The sequence below is a fragment of the Lepidochelys kempii genome, chromosome 3 (genome assembly GCF_965140285.1).
Source record: "Lepidochelys kempii isolate rLepKem1 chromosome 3, rLepKem1.hap1, whole genome shotgun sequence".
Lineage (NCBI taxonomy): Eukaryota > Metazoa > Chordata > Testudines > Cheloniidae > Lepidochelys > Lepidochelys kempii.
In genome coordinates, this window is record NC_136382.1 from 82,908,398 (window position 1) to 82,933,393 (window position 24,996).

The 24,996-nt window shown below is 40.3% G+C and overlaps 2 protein-coding genes across 7 annotated transcripts in view; one reads left to right on the top strand and one right to left on the bottom strand.

The window, feature by feature from the left end:
- Positions 1 to 1,592: 1,592 nt before the first annotated feature.
- MTRES1 (mitochondrial transcription rescue factor 1) lies at positions 1,593 to 11,296 on the top strand. Of its 2 annotated transcripts, none has more exons than XM_073336932.2 (4): positions 1,593 to 1,732; positions 4,728 to 5,166; positions 5,970 to 6,042; positions 10,243 to 11,296. In XM_073336932.2, exons 2-4 carry the CDS (start codon positions 4,736 to 4,738, stop codon positions 10,417 to 10,419), a joined length of 681 nt encoding a protein of 226 aa, XP_073193033.1. In that variant the 5' UTR covers positions 1,593 to 1,732; positions 4,728 to 4,735; the 3' UTR covers positions 10,420 to 11,296. The 2 variants fall into 2 exon arrangements, with proteins under 2 accessions (XP_073193033.1, XP_073193032.1); XM_073336931.2 differs by lacking the exon at positions 1,593 to 1,732 and adding an exon at positions 1,761 to 2,093.
- Positions 11,297 to 14,610: 3,314 nt separating this feature from the next.
- Positions 14,611 to 24,996, bottom strand: part of BEND3 (BEN domain containing 3) — a 65,965-nt gene continuing 55,579 nt past the window's right edge. For 4 of the 5 annotated variants that reach the window (XM_073336921.2, XM_073336924.2, XM_073336920.2 and 1 more), the window contains one exon: positions 14,613 to 21,321. In XM_073336921.2, the coding sequence (XP_073193022.1) occupies positions 19,069 to 21,321 (2,253 nt within the window). In that variant the 3' untranslated portion in view covers positions 14,613 to 19,068. Of the gene's footprint in view, positions 21,322 to 23,557; positions 23,667 to 24,996 lie in introns of all 5 variants that reach the window. The other variant, XM_073336929.2, reaches the window with a different exon arrangement.

A 24,996-nucleotide genomic window follows, 5' to 3' on the forward strand; every position in this document is an offset into this window, starting at 1 on the left:
AAAGGGAATACAGCAACAATGACTGAAAAGTATTCAGACAACAGATAAAAAACCCGCCCCACAATATCTTGAGCAGTAATAATTTGCCTCAGTTTCCCACTTTGTGGTTTGAAAGTCCAATTTACTTCCCTTTAACATGCCACTCCCCTTTTTCCTCTGCTACATCCCACTCATGGTATGCTGTCTGAGGTCAGTGAAATCCCAGAATCCAAGGGGTGCTCCTCAAGTGGGTGAGTGAGTCCTCTACCACTTCCTGTTACTGCTTCTGCTGCTTGTCACTGCCCACTCTGCCGATTCCCTGATGTGTCCTTGGTCTGGTCCAGTCCTATAGTGCCATGGCCACTTACCCCAGCTATTAGTAGTCAGAGCTCAAGGATTTGCTGGGTGGGAGGCACCTTCATGCTGCTGCATCTCTAGGCTTGGAAGAACTTGACTTTTTTAAGCTGTGCAAAATTGTAGATTTTAAACATTATTTTTATGTTTATAAATTTTCACAGTTTCAAGAAATTATGGGAGGCTCAGACAAGGGGGGGAGTCAATAATTATATAATAACAGTAGATGATGAGATTCAAAAGTTAAAGTGTTATAACCATTAAAACATAGACTGACATCATCACGGCAAACTATATGACATAAATATCCTTAAATCAAACTCTAATAGTGTTCTCAAGCTGTTTTTTTGTTACGTTGCCTATCTGTACATTTTTGATTATCCATAAAAATATTTTCCATCCGTTTGTGGGTGGGTGGTGAAAATGATGTTTATCTAACTCTTCCAAGCATATGCTTCATCCACTGTGCTACCTTTAGCTGCAATGCCCTGTTCTGAGGTTCCACTGCCCATCTTAGGGCTTGTCTTCACCGACTGTGTTGCACCAGAGCAGCTGCACTGCTGTAGTGTTTAGTGAAGATACCACCTACGCTGACAGGACAGCTTCTCCCGTCAATATAGGTGCACTACCTCCACGGGGCCAAGTCTACACCACGGTGCTACATCGGTGAAGCTGTGCCACTGTAACACATCTGGTGAAGACGCATTCTCCTGTTGGCATAATTACTCCACCTCTGCAAGAGGTGGAAGCTCTGTTGGTGGGAGGGTGTCTGATAGTGCTGGCGTAGACAGCACTTAGGTCACTGTAACTTGCATCACTCAGGGGAGTGTCTTTTTCACACCTCTGACCAACTTAAGTTACATCCACATAAGCAGTAGTGTAGACTAGTTATGTTGACAGGAGAGGCCCTCCCATCACATAGCGCTGTCTACACCAGCGGTTAGGTCAATATAACTATATTGCTCAGGGGTGTGGATTTCTCCCCCTGCTCCGAGTGACATAGTTATACTGACATAAGTTTGCAGCATAGACCAGGGCTTAGTAAGTTCAGTTTTAGTGATTTGGCTGGGTCGAGGGGCAGGCTCAGGACAGCTGCCTTTTCTTTGTGTTGGCTTTCACACCACATCCCAGGCTCAGCCCTTAGACTAGTTTGTGATATCAGCTCTAGTGCTCCCTGAGAAGAGACAAGGCCTCTCCCCTTTGAGCCTAGTCAGCTCTGTCTTTACACACAGGAGGAGAAGGGACCAAAGGGCATTTAGGAATAACAACAGCCCCAGCAGCTGGCGGGAGTACCCATCCTCTTCCTCCCCGCGGCTGCCTCAGCTTGTGGGTGCCCAGCCTGAGGCAAGGGAAAGGGACCTGAGCGACGCTCCCCCGCGGAAAGCCCGGCCCCTTTAAGGTGCATCCAGAGGGGCGGGCAGGCCCCACCGTTTGCAAATTCCCGCCTGCCAGCCAGGCAGGCCTCTGCTCCCCGGGAGCCGCCGGGCCGAGAGCCGCGTAGCGAAGCAGGGGGGCTGCAGGGGCGCATCCGCCTTCCCCCCACTGACTGCTGGGAGCTGAGGCCACGGGGCGCGGCCCGGCCCCGCACACGCTGAAGGGGTTTGGCGGGGACCGAGCAGCGAGTTCCCCGGCGCCAGCCCCCAGCAGCGGGGCCCTGGCCGGCGGCTCCGCCCCGCTCTCCGCGCAGCGCCTCGGCGGCGGGCTTGGGAAGGGGCCGGGGACTAGCAGCGGGGCCGGGCCGCAGCGTCCGGCGGACACAGGTAACAGCGGCTCCGGCTGGGGCGCGGCTGCCCGGGCCGCGGGGATGTGCCCTGGCCGGGTCTCGCTGTGGGCGCAGCTGCCGAGGCCTGCAGGGAGCGCGGCCCGAGCGGAGCTTTGCTCTCCGGCTGCCCCCCGCGGAGCGGGCCCCGCCGGGCTCCCTCAGGCCGGCGGCAGAGCGGGCCCGTGGCCCCGCGGTCGCAGTCGGTGGGGCCGGGGCTGGTACAGCAGAGCTCGGCCCTGCCCAGGCAGACACGGGAGTTTCCCTAGCCCCGAAGCGGCGCCGCTGCGGGCCTGGAGCGAAAGGCGGGAAGAGGTGGGGGTGGGTGACAGTGTGGTTTGGGCACCTCGCCTTCCTTTGCTTTCCTAGCAGGGAGCCGGCTGTCCCAAGGGCTGGGTGCATGGGCGGGCTGGTTAGAAGAAAAGCTCAGTGGGAACCAAACTGTAGCCAGGGGGATGGTGGCAGAGGGTAAGTGAAAAGAAAAGGAGGACTTGTGGCACCTTAGAGACTAACCAATTTATTTGAGCATGAGCTTTCGTGAGCTACAGCTCACTTCATCAGGTAAGTGTGCTCCAGGTTAGTCCTGACCAGTTAATTATTGGTGGGGATTGAAATCAGACCCTTGAGCGTGGCAGGGAGAGTGAATCTTCTTAGGAGAAGATTTTGCCAGAAAAAAACAAGTTTAAAATGTAATCTCTTGTCCCATCTCCAGACATGGCCCCTTAGCAGTTGCAATCTATGATCAGAATCAGTCAATGTACATAGATATATACACACTGCATTTAGCACAGTTTTCAGAGTAGCAGCTGTGTTAGTCTGTATTTGCAAAAAGAAAAGGAGGACTTGTGGCACCTTAGAGACTAACCAATTTATTTGCGCATAAGCTTTCGTGAGCATGCATCTGATGAAGTGAGCTGTAGCTCACGAAAGCTTATGCTCAAATAAATCGGTTAGTCTCTAAGGTGCCACAAGTACTCCTTTTCTTTTAGCACAGTGTGGCTTTGATCCTGACTGGGATTTTGGAGTGCTCTCACAACTTACATATAACATAAAATCCATTTTCACTTCTTTTGGTACAAGTTTGCATATATTTGGGGGCTTCACCCCCCACTAATGTGGAAGAACATATGGCAAGTACATGGTGTGACAACCCAGATGTTTAACAAAAGTGCAGTTACAGTAATGTGAGGGAGCCTTTGCTTGACTTGGGAATAACTTTCTCCAATGGCTATGAGGTACTATGAAAAATCACTAACTTGTTTAATAGCATCTAATATTTTAATAGAACCTAATGAAGCCCTGCCCACTCTGTCACAGGACCGCTGCTGGGACCATTTTTATGAAAGAGGGTTCAGTCTCTTTCACATAAATGGTCCCAGCAGCGGTCCTGTGACAGGGTGGGCAGGGCTTCATTAGGTTCTATTAAAATATTAGATGCTGTTAAACATATTAGGTACTGAAAAATCACTCATAACCATTGTAGAAAGTTGTTCCCAAGTCAAGCAAAGGCGTGCGGCACCTCATAGAATGGGGTCCTGGTTTATGAATAGGGTCCTCAAGTGCTATAGTAATGCTACTAATATGCCCTAAATTATTAGTCCTAATGAGGACTATGGCTATGCCAAATTTCACACTTCAGCTGTTGTAGTTTTTTGTCTGCATTTAAAAAAATAAATTAACAAAGATAATGAAAGTGGGTTTTTTTCCCCCTTCACTCACTGAAACAGGTAAAATAATTGTGCTCAAACTTTCCAAAAATTCATTTTGGGGTAGAGAACAAAACATAGAAATTTCAGTCTAAAAGATTAATGCAAACGTGTGGAAATTTAGGGTTATAACACTGTTTTTCATCCTTACCTAAGATCATAAATCTAGTTGGGGATTGGTCCTGCTTTGAGCAGGGGGTTGGACTAGATGACCTCCTGAGGTCCCTTCCAACCCTGATATTCTATGATTCTAAGGGATTGTTCTTGCTAGTGACTGCTCTTCTAGTGGAGGATGAATAAATATATTGCAGCAGGAAAGAGTATTTCTCTTGAAAATGCTTCAGTAATATTAAGGTCTGGTTAGGAGAGCATTTTCTCATCTGCTGGCTCTGTGGTCTGAGCACAAGGTGAATTCAGGAACTCTTGACTTTTATTCCTGGTTTTACTACTTTCTCTGGTATTGAGCAAGTCATTTCTGTCAAGAACTATCCCTAATAAATGTAGCCTCTGGCATCTCTCTGCTCTTGTTAAATAGCGTGGGCTGGAAGTTAATTATGACCTTAAAATATTGTATTTGAGTAATGGAAGGAAGAAACCATAAGAAAGTTAGTAGTTTAACAAATTGTAAAAAGAGAGTTACATATAGAGTATTGCACTTGAATTTCCGTTGCTAATTTTCAGTGTAACATGCTGCCTATTTATAATGGGGAACTAAATATGAAAAATACAGATTATGAATAGTCAATTTACCTGTCCTGCTATATGAGAAAAAAGAACGTTTCACAGAAAGATACAATAAATCCTTATGGTTGCAAAAGGAACTATATCATTATTACAAGAAGGAGAAAAGGTGCTGATCTTAGTCACTACTATAAATATGCTGTTTGCTGACCAATTTTTTCAGTACTAATTGAATCTCTTTATTTCAGGGTATGCTATGACTGGTTTCAGACTGCCCGTCACTGCCTTTAGGAAACTAAATGTCTGGTTTGGAATCTGGGAGAAATTCCCGTCTAATAAACTCAGTGTGTCCTGGAGGAGATATATATACTCTAGTCACCAATCCAGTATAATAAACTACAGAAAACACTTCAGCATTTCTCTTGTGAAACATGATGTATTTTTAAGACAACCTTCACAGTGCATTTCAGTGCCTTGTTTACGACTTAAAAGTGACAAAAGTTCTAGAAAGAAAAAACAACCCCTGCAAGAGGAGGAGGAGGAGGAGGAGGATGAAGAGAGATGTGATTCAGAAGATGAATTTGAAAATGACCCCAATATAGTGAAAGATTACAAGGATCTTGACAAAGTAGTCCAGTCTTTTCGTTATGATATAATAATGAAAGCTGGTCTAGATATTGCAAGAAAGTAAGTATGAAAGATTTATATAGCTTACCAATAAAGAAATTGTCATATAGCAAACAGTTAAATGTTCTTTTGATGTCCTTTTACTTGCTGCAGTAACTTAGTGAAGAAGAATTTTTTTTAACTTAATCAGAAGTCCATATTTGTCTTTGGAGGTGTATTGTTACTTTGTCTCTTGGGATTTGTTTTTTTTTCCAGAATTCTGCTACTTATCGCTGTCTGAAATACTAAGACTGCTTAAAGAGACAGTGATAATTTTAATCAATCTCTAGCATTTATGCTTTTAACTGTTGACTTAGAAACAAAGAGCTTAAGAATAGGAAAGCTTCTGCTAGTTGGTGGAAGAATTTAAAAAAAAATAGCCTAGATTGACTAGAAGAAAGAGTCTAACCTAATTCTACATTAAATATAAACCTGCCACACCTACCTTCACCAGGTATACATAAACCTTTATTAACAAGTCCATCACAATGTATAACCTATGCAACCTGCAGAGGATTTAAGAAGCCTGTTAGTTACAATACATTAGTATGACTTGAAGCTGATATCCAAAGACAACATTCTTAAGTTTAAAATGACTGATGGCATACAAAAGGGGTGTTATCTGTTATAAACACTCTTAAACCGCCCTTGTACCTGTGGTACAGAAGAGTTATGAATGCTTTGTGCACACATTCTCCTTCTGGATCACACTTTGCAGGTGAACTGTGTTTTTGCCTGTGTGTTAGGAAACAATTGCATTTGTTTACTGTGCGCTGTAAACACAGCCCTATAAAGCAAACTTCTTATTTTTTTTTTTATTTTAGCAAAGTGGAAGATGCATTCTATAATGGTGAACTCAGGCTGAATGGAGAGAAATTGTGGAAGAAAAGCAGAACTGTAAGGCTTTTTAAAAAAACACCTCAAATTAATATCATACAAGATCATAACTAAGGCTGACATTTTCTTTTCCCTCCTACTCTGATAGCACCCATGCAGGCATTATAAGAGGCTATACAACAATGAGTTATCCTGCATGTAACATGTGAGCTGTTATACCTGGGGTTAAAAGATAACACGATGTAAAAAATGGCGACTTTATGTAAGAAGACAAAATATCCAGGTTTCATTAAGTTTCTAAGTATATCTAGTTTAACTGGGGGATGGATGAATCAAAACAAGTTACTGTATGTCTACTTCTCCATCTTGACGGAGGTAGTAGAAGTAGTTCTGTAAGCTGAGGAGTACAGCTTCTTTTCCCCTTCCCCCCAGAAGACTTTGCCAGAGATATGGGGGAGGAGGGTACTTGTAGCTGCATTAAACAGGCTTCTTGATTCTTAATTAACCCCCACAAATGTTTTTTTTTGTTGTTGTTGCAAAAAGAAAAGGAGTACTTGTGGCACCGTAGAGACTAACGACAAGTACTCCTTTTTTTGTTGTTGTAATCCCTGCAGCCTATCCACTGTTAAGGTTGCATGGGTTAGTGTAGCCACTTAGAGAAAAATATTATTTTAAGTAGGAGATTATCCATACATTTATCATTAATTCCTACTTATACTTCAGCCCTTCTTAAGAATTTCACTGACACTTTCCCCCAGTATTAAATAACTCCTATCTGCTTTCTTATCAGGAAGCACCTGTCATCAGTTAAAGGAATTGTTCCTGTTCAAATTCTCTTTCAGGATATCATTCTTTATAAGCCCCAGTCTCTGAATGTTCTTATTTGTGGCAACTGTACCCTCTCTGTTTTGAAGTCCTTAAAGATCCACTTCTGCCTCACTACCTGTAGTGAATCTTTTTTTTGGTTGCTCCCTTTCCTTAACCTTTTGTCTAGTTGTCTTTCTGTCCTTGCAATATGAGCTATTTGGTGCAGGGACTAATGCATTTTGAATGCCTGGAAAGTATCTATCATATAATGGTAGCGTTATAAAGATGGCATCTCTATGGCAAACCCTTGTATCTCCTATAGCCTATGTCTTGCTTTTTTGACACTTTTTGTCTCTATAAGTCATCAACAGAACCATCATAACTTTTTCCTCACTTGCAACACTTCATTTGTAGTTTCTACAGACTTGATATTATGGTCTTGCAGTAAAAAGACTATAGTTAAGGTTGCATCAGAGTTTTCTGTTGTACAGGGTCTGTACTTCAGTGTCTCACCGGTGTTTTTTTTGCAAGCATGCCTGGTTTGCTCTGGGGATGAAATGGGTTTGTGCAGTGAAGGAGTCTTCTGACTGTAGCAGCCCTGTCTCATTTGTTGCAGAAGTTGGGAGGTTGTAGCGAATAAGGCAGGGGACTAAAGGAAGAGAAAGGATGGTCTTGTGTTTAGGGCAGTTGAATACCATCCTTGAGGCTCAGGGTATGTCCACACTATAGTGGCTACAATAGCAGAGGTATGGTGACGCAGCTGTAGCGTATACTTCCTGTATTGATGGAAGGGGGTTTTCTGTTGATGTAGGTAATCCACTTCTCTGAGAGGCGGTAGGTAGGTCAATGGAATAATTCTTCCATCAATTGAGCTGATTCTACAGTGGGGATTAGGTCAACCTACCTGCCATGCAGGTGTGAAATTTTTCAGGCTTGAGTGATGTAGTTAGGCTGATTTAAGTTTTAGGTGTAGACTGGCCTTAGTCCCTGCCTCTGTGACCAAGTTCTTATGTGACACTGGACAAATCATTTACATCAAAGTTTTCACAGGTAGTCACTTCTGCATGTAATCTAATCCTATATTATCATGTATACACACAAGGGAGCCTAATTAAAGTTGCATGGCCAGCGTTCATTCCGGCATTTCCTAACTCGAGCGTGCTTGACTCTGCAACCTTTTAATCCCTAACTTTTTATTTCCTTTTTTCATGGTTTAATTTTACTGATGAGAGCAACTTTAATATTAAACTACATTTTTTGTTTGAGTCTATTATCAAGAGTTATGATGTTCTAATTTGAATACACAGACTCTGCTTGAAATCAGTCATCTTGCAAAACAAAAATCCCAATATGCAATTTGTATCCAGAGTCCTTTGGTAGAGATTTTTGCATGCAAAAATCTTTTTTTAAAATAAACTGTCCTAGAACAGACATGGTATTACTTTAATTAAGAGTGAAGCAGGTATAATATTCATGTACTCCAATGCAAGCCTATGGTGCTTTGCATATACACTTTAGTTACATTAGATAAAATTACCTTTCTGAAGTGTCTGCTATCTGTTGGACTGCTAGGGTTTTTTCTATTAACATGTAGTTCTTAAATTTTGAATAAATTAAAACTTAATCAGTGATTTTTGTAGTTTTCCTTGAATTAAGTTTTTATATTTGGTTATTCAAGTGACATTAGAATAATAAACTATCTAAACTTTAATATCACATTAGAAACCACATACCAAGGACCAAACCCTACAGTCTCTTCCTTGGGTAAGCGCTCTATAGAAGTCAATGGGAAGCTTGCCTGAGTGAAGAGTTCCAAATTTGTCCTTGTATGCTTAGCAGCCCATAAGCAGGTAGGGGCTTCTAAAACTGAAAACTTTCTGCCCTCTGGTTCTCTCACCAGTGTTAGATCTCTGAAAAATGTATATTTGCTTGTAGTCGGAAGGGGATGTCTGACTGCAGCTGAACAACCTGGCAACCACTCCGTATCCAGTAATACAGGAGTTGAAATATAAAGATCTGTGGTTCAACCAAAATGTACTACTTTTAGTTAATGTACTTCCCAACAAGTCAATGTAGTTATCATGCAGTGTAAAGCGTTGGATGTAAAAAATTGCTGGAATCACCAAGTATAATGTGAAGAAGTCATCTTCCAGTAACACTTGCCTTTGTTAAGGTTTAACGGTTCTTCTGCTTGAAGTCAAATAGGAATTTGGATTAATACTTCATTATTAAGTTACCTAGAATATAAAACAATGTCTGCTAAAGTTGATTCTGGGCGGGCTTATTACCAGACCCACAAGCTCACTGGTTGAAGTTGAGGTAGTTCTTTATGATTCTGCTTACCTCTCTGCCTCATTTTCCTCCATCTGTAAAATGGAGAAACAATATACCTAATAGTGGTATTGTTAGATTTAACTTAATTTCACATTATCATTTTGTACAAGTTATACAAAATGTTTGAGTATTAAGACTTTTCTCATACATGTAGTGAATTTGGGGAGGATTACACATTAAAACCAAAATCTAGACTTTCATTTGCATGATGAGAGTTGTCCCATAGTGGTAGCCTACTAGAGGCTGGCATATAAAAAAATGCAAAAACCTGTTGGGGCTCTATTTCTCTTTAATATGGCAATGGTACTGCTGCTTGGTTATTTACTGAACCGTAAGCACACATATAATGCTTTAGTCAAATAAGACAAGACTCTGCTCCTAGAAGCCTATCCTGTTGGTTAGACGCGACATAGAGAGGTGGAGAAGCAAGAGCAGTCACAGGCTGGTATAAGGAAAGATTATAGTTATATTGTTTGAAGTCATGAGATTATGTTATGCAACATTCACACTAGCTGCTGTATATTTTTTGGGGGGTGGGAGTAGGCACAGAAGATTGGAGGGGGGGTGTAGCCTTGGAAGGCTAACTGAAAGTAGTGGATTTTGAAGGAGGGAGACTGGGCAGAGAGGGAAGTTGCGTAATACATGGAAGCTTGAGGGCTAATCCAAGTATAGGGTAAGAGTGGAATGAGGACATAAAGAGAGCAATGAGGCTTGCAGAGTTGGTGACTAGAAAGGCCTACATGGAAATAGTGGGAGAAGAGATGGAATTAGGGGCTGAATTTTGAAGGTAGTAATAAGAAGTTGGACTCTCATTCAATTGCATTTACAATACATAAAAACTAAAAAACAAAAACAATTAGTTGGAAATAACACAGCCAGGGTGGAGCTGTGGTGAGATTCACAGGGATTCATTCCTCATCACTCACTTGCAGGCCTGGATTAGAGGAACATGGCTGCTATACTGTAGACATGACTTATACAGCCATTCTAACAACTTCCCTATAAGATAACAAGAATAATCCGTGTGGAAAGAGGAGGAAGACAATTAAATTGCACATAAACTTTAGGGTTATTTTCCTCAAAAGAATGTTAATTATCTCTCTCTGTCTCTATTTTCAGGTCAAAGTTGGTGACACACTGGATCTGATAGTAGGGGAGGATAAAGAAACAGAAACTGCTGTAGTTATGCGTGTTGTCTTAAAAAAAGCATCAGAAAAGACTGAAAGTGAAAAATACAAAGTGGTTTTGCGGCGCTGGAAAAATTTAAAAGTGCCCAAGCAGGATGTATTTAAGTGACAAGGATTTGCATATGGCAGCATGAGACTTCTTGTGGAAAACCATTTCATTTGTTGCTAAATAGGAATTTTGGTTAAACAAAATTCTTGGATCCTTTTTAAGCTTGTGATAATGTTACCTCCTTGCCATATGCACCATTCATATCTTGTGATAGTCTGTCAGTTTACTCTGTTCTATTCATTTTTGTTTCATGGTAATTTGGAAAAAGCTTTATTTCCAGACAGTTTCCCTAAAGAAGATATATAATGGTTGGGTAAAGGCTAGATAGAGCTCAACTGCTTGACAGTTGATTTTGTTAATCATAATGACTATGTTGAAATTAAGGCTGGTCTCATAACAAGTGGAAGAATGTTTCTGGCTGTGAGACTACTTAACTCATTTTTCTAATCTTGTACCTCAGGGGTGTCACTCTAGGATGAACCTTTCTGAAATCTAAAAACCCAAAGGAGGGAGACAGGATGACTTAAAAGCTTTCTCCCGCCTATGGTCACTGATTTGAATCTGATTCGGTTGATAGTGACAGAGTCACTACCATCTGATTCTTGTCAGTTGCCTCTGTGAAATGTGTTGGTGGTCATGTTCATATCACTACTGGCCAGTTTGGCTATTTTAGAGTGACCAGGAGAATGGCTGAGGGAGACACTCCCGTCATAATTGTGAGGCATATTGGAAGATCAGGAAGAGGGAGCTTACGCTACTATCATTTTATACCCTATAGTAGCTGTGCAGAACATGAGTGGAAGATTTCAGACTCATGCCCTCAATTAATTGAATGTTAAATAGAGAGTACTTAATGCGTAAACTGGGAGTTAGTTGTACAGGTCTTGGAGGAACATTGTAGAAGGATGACAATAAAATGGAAAAAACATGCTAAAAATCTCATGTCCATCTTTCTTTCTTAGCACAAATGCTTAGTAAGAAATGCTTCATTTAATGACAGTTGTACATAATCATAGATATGCTGTTGCTATTATGAGAATGATCTTCTATTTAATATTTTAAGTGAAAAAACAACAAGTAAAAAGGAAGTTTTCTTATCCTTAAAGGTTGGGGCAAATCTCTCATTCCTTTGTCAATGATGTGAAGACTGCAGGATCTGGCCCTCCTGATTCAAATTCTTCATTCTCACAAGAGTGAGAGTGCACTGGATGGCAGTAGCATCACTGTAACGGAACAGAGTGTACGAACTAGAGTAATTTATCATATCTTTTTCTAAAAGGAAATAATCTGACTTAATATATAACTACACAATAACCTAGTTATTTTTCTCCTTTTCTTTCAATAAACTGCAGAGCCACACTGGCATAGTATTTTTAGCAAATTTCCTGCGTCTGGTGTTACTTAGTAGAAATGGGAAAGGAGATAGGATAAATGAGCCAATGCAGCACTAGTTGCTCCATTATGCAACTTGTCAAAATAGTTGCTCCAAAGTGCTATTCCACTGCAGCAATCTTTAGAAGTGAATAGGAGCCAGATATTTAAAGGTATTGTGGTGCTTAAAGATGAACATCGCTGCTTCTGAAAATCCCACTAGACTCTAAGGTGCCTAATCCAACTCAACTATTTTTTTAAAAATTCCACTCGGGGCTTCCCTGCATTTTGAGGTGCCTAAACAACTTTAAGAATCTGCTCTTAAATGACTGTGAGGCCTGAGAAACTTCTCCCACAAGACTCCCAGCGGCAGAAATATAAGGAAGCACTTGATGTCTATATTAAAAGCAGTTGGAGGGACCTGCTCTAAGGCCTTGTCTACACTACAGTTTTGTTGACAAAAGGCAGCTTTTGTGGGCAAAACAGTGGAGGTGTGCACACTACCATGCTCCTCCCATTGACAAAACTTGCCTGCTTGGCCGACAAAAGAAAACAACCTTGATGAGAGGCGTAGAACTTCCTGTGACAAAGTTAGATCGACGAAAGTGTGTGTGTTATATCGCTGTAACTGGCCTCGGGGAGGTATCCCACAATGCCCACTGTGCCTGCTCTGCTCACTGTTTTGAACTCTGCTGCCCTGCATCCACCCCTCCCCCGGGCTGAGCAAGCCGGTTCTGGCAGCAAATGCCCTCCTGCTTGGACTAAAAGGGAGGGGGTGGATCTACTTGGGCTGTGGGGAGAGGAGGCTGTGGGAGAACTCACGTAATCTTGCTCTCCCCAGCACTAGGTCTGCAGTGGCAGACAGGCAGGGTGGGCTGCTACTACAGGGAAGGGGGAGACTCATGCTGAGCCAGGGGCTGATTCAGGGTTTTCCCTGCCCATGTACTGGTCTCTGCTGAGCTAGGGGAACAGGGGCGGACGCCAGCTGTCTGTGCAACAGCTTCTGCCTCAGGATTGGTTGTTTCTAGCTGCTGTCTGAACTCCCTCTCTCCCAACCCACACACAGTCTCTCTCTTATACTGCCCCAAAACACAAGCTGGCTCTTTCACTCTCATTCTCTCTGACCACTGCAGAACAAGGAGCATAGGGGGGACACGCAACAGTGGAGTAATTACAGCAGTGGCTGTATGTCGGCATAACTTGCATCAACAAAACTCTGTAGTGTAGACAAGGCCTAAGTGTGCAAACTCCACTCACAAGCAACCAAACATGGAAGACAGATGTGTGCCTGATGCACAAACAGTAATTAAATGTCCAAGATAAAACACAATGAAAAATGAGATGCATCGATTTTTCAAAGAACCTGTGACATGGAAGAATGTGCTGTCAAAACTACTTTGCATAACCTAACGAGCAATGCGGATCATGACTGACATAAGAGACAGACCAAGGTGTTCAAAAGCAATTAGTAATATGGGTGGGGGGGGGGCTGACTTTCAGAAAGTCCAGATCCCCCACCCTTTGGAAATCAGGCCTCTATTAAGGTGTCAAATTGGGTAGTAGTCAGAATCAATAATTTTGAAAATCTTGGCTTAAAAGCTGTTAAAGCATAATTTAGAACTAAAATGGATACTTTGGAACAGTGACATAAAGATATTGAAACTGTGTGAAAAGAACTTCTGGGAACAGGAGGAAAAAATTCTTTGAGTAGATAGTGCACTGGATCCCACTCAGGGGATCAAAACTAAAACACAGGGCATAACCCTGTTCTGGCCGTCACATAGCCACCTCTGACAGATACCTGAAAGGTTTTTGTCTCTCACTTTTGTGCCAATTAAGTCTGAGTTAATGAACTGATACACTCCTTTGGAAGGGCAAGGACAAAAGGGAGTTTTGAAGAATTGTCCCTGATCACCTTAAAGAGAAGGAAGCTCAGCAGAATCACCAAAGCACTGTACCAGACCAATATAAAACACCTGTGCGTAGACAGTTTTCCATTCAAGTTTAACAGAAAATGGCTATTGTGTTGTCATGGAAATTTCTGCAGCAAATGTCAATTTTTGCAAGTTTTCAGGTTTTGGCAGGCAACATGTTTGGGTTTTTGTGTGTGTCTGGTTTTCAGCAAACAAAGAACAAAATGTTGGAATGTCCTGAAGGGTTTTCTACCAAAACATTTCACCTATCAACTGCATTTTTTTCAGTTTTGGTTTGTGAAAATTGAAAAGGTTTGTAGATTAAAATTTAAACATTTCCACAGAAAAAAGTTTGACTAAAACAAATTTAAGTTTTATCCAAATTTTTCACAGGGAAAAAAAATCATTCCCCAGCCATTCTACTTTTTGGGGATCCCTTTTATAAGTTCTGCTTCTCTAATGACAATCAAGATTTCCCTTTCAGAATGATTACTAAAGGAGAAAAAAAGAACAGGAGTACTTGTGGCACCTTAGAGACTAACCAATTTATTTGAGCATAAGCTTTCGTGAGCTACAGCATCCGATGAAGTGAGCTGTAGCTTACGCTCAAATAAATTGGTTAGTCTCTAAGGTGCCACAAGTCCTCCTGTTCTTTTTGCGAATACAGACTAACACGGCTGCTACTCTAAAGAAGAAAAATTGCTACATGAACCATGGTCACATTGTGTGATAGGGCAGGAAATGGGACAAGTAGAAGTTCTGTCCATGCAGCAGCAGGTCAAGTCTCAAAGGACCAGGAAGACACCTTTGGAAGAGAGCATATTGCTCTGAATAAGGAAGATGCATGAAAAGAGTGTGAAGTGGGAGTCTATATCCTGGCAACCAGGTGAGGTAAAGCTAGAAAAATCAAATCCTTGGAGTATGATGGAACTCGCTTTATCTTTTTTAGTTACAGATTATTTGCATTTGGGTTGCTGATCTAGACATGGTAATCCAGGGACAGCCCTCTGTAGGGAGAGGGAACTAATTATATGCTTACTGACAGCTACTCAGAATAGGAGTTGTATAATCCATGGACAAACATGACGACTAACATTTTACTATTAGAATAATTTGTTTTAATAAAAAATTAAGATGACTCTCACTGATAATGATAGGTTTATTTGAATGGGTCTTGTGGGGTGAGAGAAACAAAACGAAGTTTATGAAAGCACTGTAGGGCAGATTTGCTGTGGCTAGGTAATGAAAGCACACCTTATGTGCCAAGGTGGGAGAGGCAGTAGACAGCTGATTCACAACTGAAATGTGTCTGTAGAATCAGTGTCCATGGACAGGCAGTAGTGCCCAACATGAAGAAAAGATTCCCAGGAATGGATGATAATCACGTGGGCGCACGGAGTTAGGAAGGGAGCAAAAACAGGGTCCAGATTTGCAGTAAAAGCACCCAAAACATACTTCTTAATATCTTTGGAATACGGATGGAAAAAGTTTATACTTGCATTAGCAGCCAACTGAATAGTGGTAAGAATGAAAACAACTGACTTGGAAAAAGAAACTTATAGCATCCAAACAATACATCATTTGTGTCAATAGCGATCCCCAAATTTCAGTGACTTACTCTTAAAGTCAGAGGCTTGAACTAGCCTCAATTTTTTTCTTAGATTTCAAGATCTTCAGTGCAGTGATGTCTTCATGTGTTTGTAAAGTACTGAGCACTAGAGTACCCTGATCCTGACTGGGGCCTCTGGGCACCACTGGTACAAAAATATTACACAATAGTAAAACAAGATTTGGCTGAATTTAAAAGAAATGCATTCAGAAATAAAATTGATGTACAAAGTATCTTAACTTGAAGATAGAAAAATAGAACTGCATCTGAACATTGTTCCTAAGATGAGAAGGTACTTTTTTATTCATAATAACACAAAATTATGACAAAATGCTCAGGGCTACATCTTACTCTTAATAGTAATCAAACGTAATCCTTTCAAATAGGAAGTATTTTTCTCTCTTAAAGACATGCTACTTGCATTTCCCTGCTAATACAGTTGCCAGATTCCCTGGATAACTGCAAGAACTTCTAAGCAGTAGTTTCATTTTCCCCTTCAAATTTCAGAAAAGTATATATTTTAAACCCTTGCACAGTTCCTTAGTTAAGTGTTTCATTTGTGTGAAATTGGTGAGACACCAAAAAAAAAAAAAAAAAGTTCTACATTAATTTTGTAGCAGGCTTGCAGTCCTTTTTTTACTGTTGGAAAAATTCTGACAGTCACACTGGAAAATATAGAGTCATTGAATACTATGCTGTTTCCTTTAGAATCACTGTAGGAGGGAGTTGTTCAATACTTACCAAAAGTGTTATGTTAAAATTATAATGAGCAGATACTTAGACTTTTGACATTCATCCCAACAGGATTTACTGAAGTAAAACAATTTATAGCTAATAAGAAGTCAGTGTGTGTGTGTGGTTACATATGTTCTGAATGTTTTCATTTAATATCTGGGAATCTCTCCGGATAGCCTAAGTTTGAAATCATTAAGTGTTTGTCCTTTTAAAATAACATTCTAAAAGGGAGATGACATTAGAGCAGTTGCAGCTAATCAAGATGCCCTCACTTGTGTATTCAGTCTGACTGGTTAATGTTACTCCAGATCTTAGTAACAGACCTTAGAAAAGTTAACTAATAGAAACTTACAGTTTGTGTCTGTTCATAGCCAATCATGAGCCAGCATTTCTTTTGTAACAATATATACGTTTCATTATGTAACCAATTGGATGAATTCACTTCCAAATGCACCTCAAGAAATTTCTTTTGCAAGCTAACTGTCACTTTTCATGTGTATATTGCCTTTATATCAAATGGCCTTTCAAAAGAATGTCAAAATTTTTTTGTCAATTGTGAAAAGATTGTGGGCAATCCAACAAGACGATCAAATCAGAAGGATATATAATATATAAGCAGACTACAGTAATTTGACTAGAAGTTGAGGAAAAAGACCATTTCTGTTGAGCTATTACATGTTCACTTTTGCTAATGTAATTTTTTAAAAATAAAACCCCTCATATATTGATCAGTGTGTCATATAAATAGATTCATTTGTACCAGATGAATGTCAAAACTCATTGAAAATGTCAACGTATCTTAAAATTGTATGTTGTTAGGTAGAAAATTCTGTACATTCATATAATCTCTTTACCATCCATGTGCAAGTTTAAGATATGTTGAAGTCCTCAATGGGTTTTGACATACTTTATTGTTGAAACAAATGTGACATTAAGATAAATAAACTATAAAGAAAATCTGCATATAACATTCCTTACTTTTTGGGCTGCAGAATAAATGCTAGCCATTTTCAACTCTAAATTAAAAGACTTTTACCATTTTCATGACATTTCATATAGTCCATAAAAATGCATGTATAATAAGTTCACAAAGAGGTTCTAGGTAGCATATAATTATAAAAAACCTTGCATTTTTGATATTCAGTTTGCTAAAAATATGTACTAAAATGAAAGGTAGGATGCAGAGACTGTGGTATAAGTTCATTATCTTTGGTAAAATGTTCTCATTTTATTAATAGCCATATTTGTGCTGATTTCCATTTTGCGCATGGTCTGCTATTACTTATGCCAACAGGAAACATTTAAGTGAATTTAAACAGTATTAGATTATTCAGGACAATCATGACTCTCATCATACATTCTTTTAGGATGTTGCTAGCACATAGGGGAAAAATGAGTGAGTACTACTATCTACTGTGACTTACTACTGCTTTAACACTGTAAAATAACTTTGCTAATTCTTGCCATTAGAAAAAATATTTTTTTTTTAAAAGGAAGGGGTCAACATGATTCCGAGAACAGTAAATTCTAAAAAACTGAAGTAAAAATATCAAGTATTTTGTAGTTTAATATAATTGCTAAAATAGAAATTTACACTGGGGCTTAACTGAAATGTGATACTATGACCCATCTAAGTAAATAACAGAAGAGGACCACAGAAAACCTCAACAAATCTCAAGATGTTCAAGGGATGGTCAGTGTTAAATGATCACTGCCATGACTAACATCTAACGGAAGGCTTGATTCTCTCACACCGTTGCCATCAACGGCCATCCTGCTTTACAGCAACGTAATTGAGAGGGAAATCAGGTTCTGATTTTAACATGGCACTCTCCAAGGACAGATCACAAATTGTGAAGTCACAATGGAGTTAGGATGTTCTTCTTTATAACTGATCATATTAACAATGCAAGCTTGACCATCTGAACCTAAATTAATCATTCAAGATTACACTTCCAGATAGCTATTAATTACACTAAATCAGTTTGGATAATCAAAGGAATTTTCAATATCCCTATGACATTCGGAGACTCCAGGTTGTGCTGTATTCACACAAACACACCATATCACCACTGCTCACAGGTGGGGACCCTGCAGCATTCAATTCTACCACAGAATCAAATCTTTGTATTTACCTTTTACTTATTAAATATTTGATTTAATACTGGAAACTTTGGAATCATAATTCTGATGAAGAATAAGGACTTAAATGTTTTTCTACATTCCTTGTTTCAAGTACTTTTTCTAAAAAGAGAGAGACTAACAAGCAATGGCAACACAGTCTGCTGGTAAAGGACTTGATTCTGTTTTGTAACCCTATTCACTGAAGCAGTTCCCAGTAGTCATATTGAAGACCATGTAATAACTTACATGAGTAAGGGTGAAGGATCAGGTCTACGGTCTCAGCGTAAAAACACATTGTGTCTAATCAAGTCTTAGTTCTTATAGCAATGGAAATATACATGGGTAACAGTCAAAAAGGAAATTACATTTGACCCAGTACTGACCTCGTGTTATTTTCATTATCATCAAGAACAAAACAAAGGGATAGCTGTAATTACTGTAGTAACCAAGTCAGATGTTTCAATCGTTCTCAATGAACATGGCACTTTCAAAAACAAAACTTGCAAGTTAAAAAATAATTCAGATTCCAAATGATTTATCCTTGATGTTTAAAAGGGTTTAATGCAAACCTGCTCCTGAAGAGCACAATGATTTTTAAAAAGGGTTTTTATTATTAAAAAAGTGATAAAAATGGAAGATGCAAAAGTGGGGAGAGGACTAATACACTTAATACATGTATTTGCACCAGCGAAAGTCATGCTCTTAATGAGTCATTAGCGACTTCATCACTGATCATTTATGGTCTTTATCATGTACAAATGTAGTAAACCACTGCCCACTGTTGCAGTGCCCTTGTATGTGCAACACACGTATTAAAAAGTAACAATCTTAGCGCCCAATATTCCAAAGGGCTCATCGCCCTTTGATTCTGTAGCAAGATCAGGCTCCCAGTCTAGAATAAAATATGCTCTTCCCAAATAATTTAGTGGTCAAAGTCTGAAGAATTTAGAGAGCCTGTCACTTTTTCGCTTTCTTGGCTTTTTTCAGTATATCACACTTTTTCCTGTTGGGACGCCGGCATCTTTCATCAATGCTTGGTATACATTCATAATGCCACACTTCTTCCATTTTCTCCACGGGGTAAACAGCTTCAACATAATGACGGATCAATCTGAGTCTGGTGGGATCAAGTTGCTTCTTGTTACAAGCACCTGAATGGTTATATTGCAATCTGAGATTCTCTGGAGTAAAGAGCTCTGGAAAGAGTCTTACAAGAAGCCTTGCAGCAAAGTTTCCCACAGAAAGGCTCTGCTGAACTATCTCTCTTACCTCTTTATCAGATAGCATGTACAGAGAAGGCACAGGGAAGTCTGGAGAAGGAACGACAAGTTCATCAAGTGGTATCTTGCAAAAATCTTTGCTGCTTCTTTCTGGCGGCAGTGGTGGCCCTTCAAACTCTTCTCTGAATCTTTCTGGGTTTATTGCATAGGTAAGAAATTCTCTCCTCTCAGGTCCCGGCACATGAACTTTCCGCTGCTGTTGGTATGTGCGCCTCTGTTCGGTATCCCTGCGTCGACATCTCTCATCAAGCTTCCCAACAAATTCCAATGTCCATACTCTATCGTTCTTTGCTCTTGGGTACAATATTTGCACATAGTGTCGAATTAATTTAATCCTGGTTGGATCAAGTTGTTTCTTGCCTAGAGATCCGCTACAGTTGTATTGCTTCCTTAGATTTTCATGAGTAAACAGTTCAGGGAATAAGTGAACAAGCAATCGAGATGCAAAGTTTCCTATGGACAGACTGCTTTCATATATATTTTTAATTTGTTCCTTGTTCAACAGGTAATCCGGGATAGGAACATCAAAATCAGGAGGGGGAATGTCAAGTTTATCAAAGTCTATGGGCACAAGCCAAATCTTTTTTGACCTTCTTCCTGGCCTTTCATATTCAAAGCTGTCTTCCACTTTTATGATAGACACATCGTCAGGCAAACTAGAAGAATCATTCCAGTCGTCTCTCATCTGTTCACACTCACTCCCATCCATATACATACTTTCAAGCTCATCATTTATTCGCTGGGCACACTGCTGCAACCATGCATCCTCTTCTTGCACATCAGGAAAGTAAATTTCTGTGTACCTTCGAATTATCTGAAGTCGATGAGGATCCAGCTCTTGCTTCCCAGAATCTCCATAGCAGTTATATCTTTCAGCCAGGTTCCTGTGGTCGAAGAGCTCAGGAAACAATCTGTGTAACAAAAACACAGAAAATTCCCCAGGGGATGAAGCTTCATCTAAAAATTCATTGAGATCCTGAGCATCCAGAACATAATCTGAGGTGGTGGCATTATCCCTGTCCAGCGACAAAGCTTCCTCCTGCTCTTTATCCTCAATGAAATGAGAGGACTCTACCTGCTCAGCCTCATAGAAACTGGATGACTGCACACTTTGCTGACTATTTTCCATTTCTCTTTGTGCCCAAAACCTACTGAAAAAGTCATTAACTTGAGGCAAACACTCCACCTGCCACACAGCATTGTTCTTCACAGAAGGATAACAAACTTCCACATAGTTTCGGATAAGCTGCAGATGAAGCGATTCAAGTTTCTTTTTGTTAAGGAAGCCACATGTGCTGCAGCTCCTGTTGAACTCATCATCGCTGAAGAGCTCTGGGAAAAGCTGCACTAGTAACCGGCAAGCCAAATCTCCACCTGAGGTGCTCTGATCCATGATCTGTTTGAGTTCCGCAGCGGTCAGCTGGTATTCTGGGGGAGGTCTGAACTCTGCTACAGACTCTGTTGGGCTAACATGCTTTTTAATTCTGCTGACCTCAAGAGACAAGAGGTCAACTTTGCTGTGAAGCTGAGTCATATTGGAATTCAGGGTGTTGAGTGTGTAAAACATTTTCTGTATCAAAGAATATATGTTGGGATCAGAATCTGCAGTGGAAGCTGTAACAGTGATGGTAGCAGCAGAATCCCTTTTGCGTTGATCGCTCAAACTCCGCAGATGGGAGGGGCTGCTTGGATTGACCTTTTCAAACAGCTCATAGGAAGAAAACTGCTCTGCCCCTGGTGTGCTCTTCTTCTCTGTTATTTTGTGTGAGATGCCATACAGAGGTTTCTTGTAGGATGGAATGGTTACGTCATTGAAGGGTTCTTCTTCACACAGCCACGTTATACTGGGATTCTTGTTCTTGTTAGGCTGCTCTACGTTTACCTGAGTGGGTGACCCAATATCTCGGTTCTTCATGTTTGAAATGAGGCCCTACGAATTAACAAACGTCGTATTAGTAAGACAGTTTGATTTAAAATAATAGCTACAAATTTGTGTTCCACAGGTAGGCGTCATTAAATAAATATGCACTGCCTAATTTTCATCAGTGAACCCAACTGTGCTATATAAATCAAGTTAATAAATGTATTGAAGGAAAACAATCACCAAACATGTTTACAGGGAAAGTATTATTTTACTTCTTTGTTCATGACCTCTGCTATGGAATAACTATACAATTATAATACTTAGCATTTTTACCCAGCGAGCTTTATATGATATCATTACCTCCCACTTTGTGTCTGAGGAACTTGGGTGGCAGAGAGGTTGAGTGGCAGTAAGTCCGTGACAGAGCCAAGAGAGGTTGAGTGGCAGTAAGTCCGTGACAGAGCCAAGAACAGAATTCAGGTTTTCCTAATCCTGTGAGCTAGCCACAATCTCACTACTCCCCCCAACTGTATTTTAATGGTTCATTACTCTCCCTATTACCAGCTAATGAGGACACTGTGGTCCAACAGCCTTGACACAGGTGTGTTAATTTTTTCTCCTTTGGCTCTGAAAAACGTATGCAAGTATTTACCCCCAGTGGTCCAATTCAGGGACAACTCTATGATACCAACCCAACTGAAAAACCCCAATACAATTAGTGAAAAGGCCTTTTAAAAATGAAAGAATGATATGTTTCTGAAAGGCAGAAACATTTATATTCATTGAATTCCTCATGGTTCTAAACCAGCCAGTAGTGAACTCTTTAAGAATTCACACTGTAAATTATTTTTAAGCACTGCATTTCCTAACTGTTCCTCATTGTTTGAGTTCTGAAGCAAATGTTTTCATTTATTCACTGTAAATATTTAGCTCATCATTTATTTATTTTTGCAAGTACATGGATATTGTGAATAACTTAGAGAAAATTAAGTAGGTAAGCAACAACAAAAAATTACAATACACAGAACTCAAAAACATGTGAGAATACACACACAGTTTGAATCTGACCATCTTGAATTTTTTCCCCAGCTTGCTATGCAGAATATTAATTAGACACAAAATAAAGAACTTGCATTCAAATATTAAAAAACAATGAAATACAGACTATGGGCCTGAGGTTAAGAGGTGATGAGCAACTGAAAGTCCCATCCTAGGATCAGGCCCCTATACTGTGGATCTTCTCTGAAAAACAACATTGTAAAAAAAATGGCAGCACCTTCTTACTCAGCTAATCTGCTTCCTATGTGTATTCACACTCATATCTGCTTACCCTAGTGACAAAAATAAGTTAACACTACTTTTTAGTCCTATAAGCAATGCAGAGCTCAAACATGTAGGGGAGATCAAGCTGGGTTCTATTCTAGCTCATGCATCATCACCAGAATAAACTAAATTCCAATTGCCGTGCCATAACTTGCCCATTTACACAAGTGTAATCCCACTGAAGACGAGTTTATGAACATACTGAAGACCATGAGGTTGCACAGGTGATAAGTGAGGGTGTTAATGGATTCAATTTAGAGTGCAGAATCCTATCAGCAGGAATAAGGTTGAGAAGCTTGATTTTCAGATCCCAGCTGATTCTGCAGGGATAGCAATTAGAAACTTTCCTCTCCAGTTTTACTTGTAAACAAAGCACATTTGAAATGGACTAAATGAGATATGATAAACATGGAGCAACACCAAAACTTCACTTTTCAGAGAAGTGCCCTTGGTACGTGGGAAGATGTGGCCTAACTAAAGCACCTGTTATAAGATTCAGTAATACCTAAGCACAACAGACAGAATGAAGAACAGGGATTTCTGGCTTTTCAAATTAAAAAAAATAAAAATCAGCATTATAAAGAGATTTGAACATATGGTGAAACTTGATCTTATCTAGTAACCTCATGTCTTCAGATGCTGCCCCAAATTATCCTCATATATAAAGAGCACAATTTGGCTCCATCTTTGTTAGAAGACTTGTTATGATAAGCAAATCATTTGTTAGTCCTTTTCAGGTTTCACCATAGTTTTTTTTGTGTGTGTGTGTCCAATGAAGCAATAAAACATGACAATTTGAGGGTAGTCCTGATTAATGCTCAGCTCAGGTGAAGAGGCAGGAACAAGGCAGTACCAGGGAAGTGTATTAATCAGCATGGAGCCATCATCTATAGGGCCTTATTGTCCTTCTAAAATGAACACATACAAGTTAACATTCTTGGGGTTGGGTGGGACCCTCTGGAAGAAAAGAAGTGCTTACGCTGAGAATTATGGCAGATCTCTGTATGTTGTAAGGGCAGCAGAACTTCTGCCCTTTCACTAATGCAGCTCACGATGTTTGGATCTGGTTGTGGGAGGAATTTGCAGATCTGCATTTCAGAAACACACGGTCAATGTTCAGCTAACAGCTAGTGCCACATCTGGGATAGATTTAAGCATTTTCTGTTAATCTGGGATACCTTGTTCTGCCTTCAGAACATTCTCCTTGCCTCCTGTAATAATCTGTACAGATTATATTGCCATCTGGGTATAGCATTATCGGAAGCACACATGGACTATTTTTGGTGAAACATCAGAATAATCTATTGTGGAACATTCTTTTGTATTATCCATAAGGACCCTGGACTTTAAGCACAGATGTGTGTATGTACTTCAGATAATGCTATAACCAGAGGTCCCCAATGTGGTGCCCGCCGGGGCATTTTTGTGCGCCCGCAGTGCTCCCCGCCGCTGAAATGCCGCCAAGAAGCATTGCTGTTTCTTGGCGGCATTTCAGCGGCGACACTTCTTGCTGCCGAAATGCTGCTGCTGAAAAGCGGCAGCGGGAAGGTGTCCGGCGCCCACCACAGTCTTCTGGGAATAGCAGTATGCTATTCCCACAAGAAAGGTTGGGGACCACTGCTATACACAGTTAGAAAGGTTATCGGTTTACTGTACTACCAAAAAAATTACAAGGCAGATTGTTCTATTTGAGCAACAGGCACATAATACCATGCTGCCTACACTGTCATAGGAAGCTACTGTATTACATACTGTTGCTGAGCTTTTATGAAATGCAGTATTTTGCTACGGTGGAATAATCTTTCATATTATATTTTAGGACCACAGGCCCAGATTTTGAAAAGTATTTAGGCTTTGCTCCATTCAGCATTGCAAGTTTTAAGGCTCATTTTCAAAAGTGGCTCAGGCACTTATTAGCCCAAGTCCCACTGACCTACTCAAAGTTTTTAACAACTTGACTTTTGGTCACCGCCAGAACTGGAAAGTAGAGAGAGGTGCACAACTAAAAACATTAGTATTAAAAAAAGTTAGCCTCTCAAATGTTCTGTTAGAACTTCAGACTAAGACTGTGGTTGGTTATTTATTCTAAACATGCTGATTCATCATTAGAGTCAGTCAAGAATAAATTTTCACGATAATTATTGGGTTAGGTTCTGGCCGCATTGTAAATCCAAGGCAACTATCAACTTCAAATAACTTATAGATTTAGAGTGGTGAAATTTCACTGAGATCAGAATCTGTCCCACTGTACATAATCTGGAAAAATTACAACCCTGGTCCAGCAATTGGGTTAACCCATGGGGATCTGATTGCAGGACTGTGGCCTAAATTTCTAATGAAAATACTAACAAAATCTTTACTCTAGGGACATGAGAGGGGGTCTAGGATCACTGTCAGACCCAGTTAATCCAAACCAGT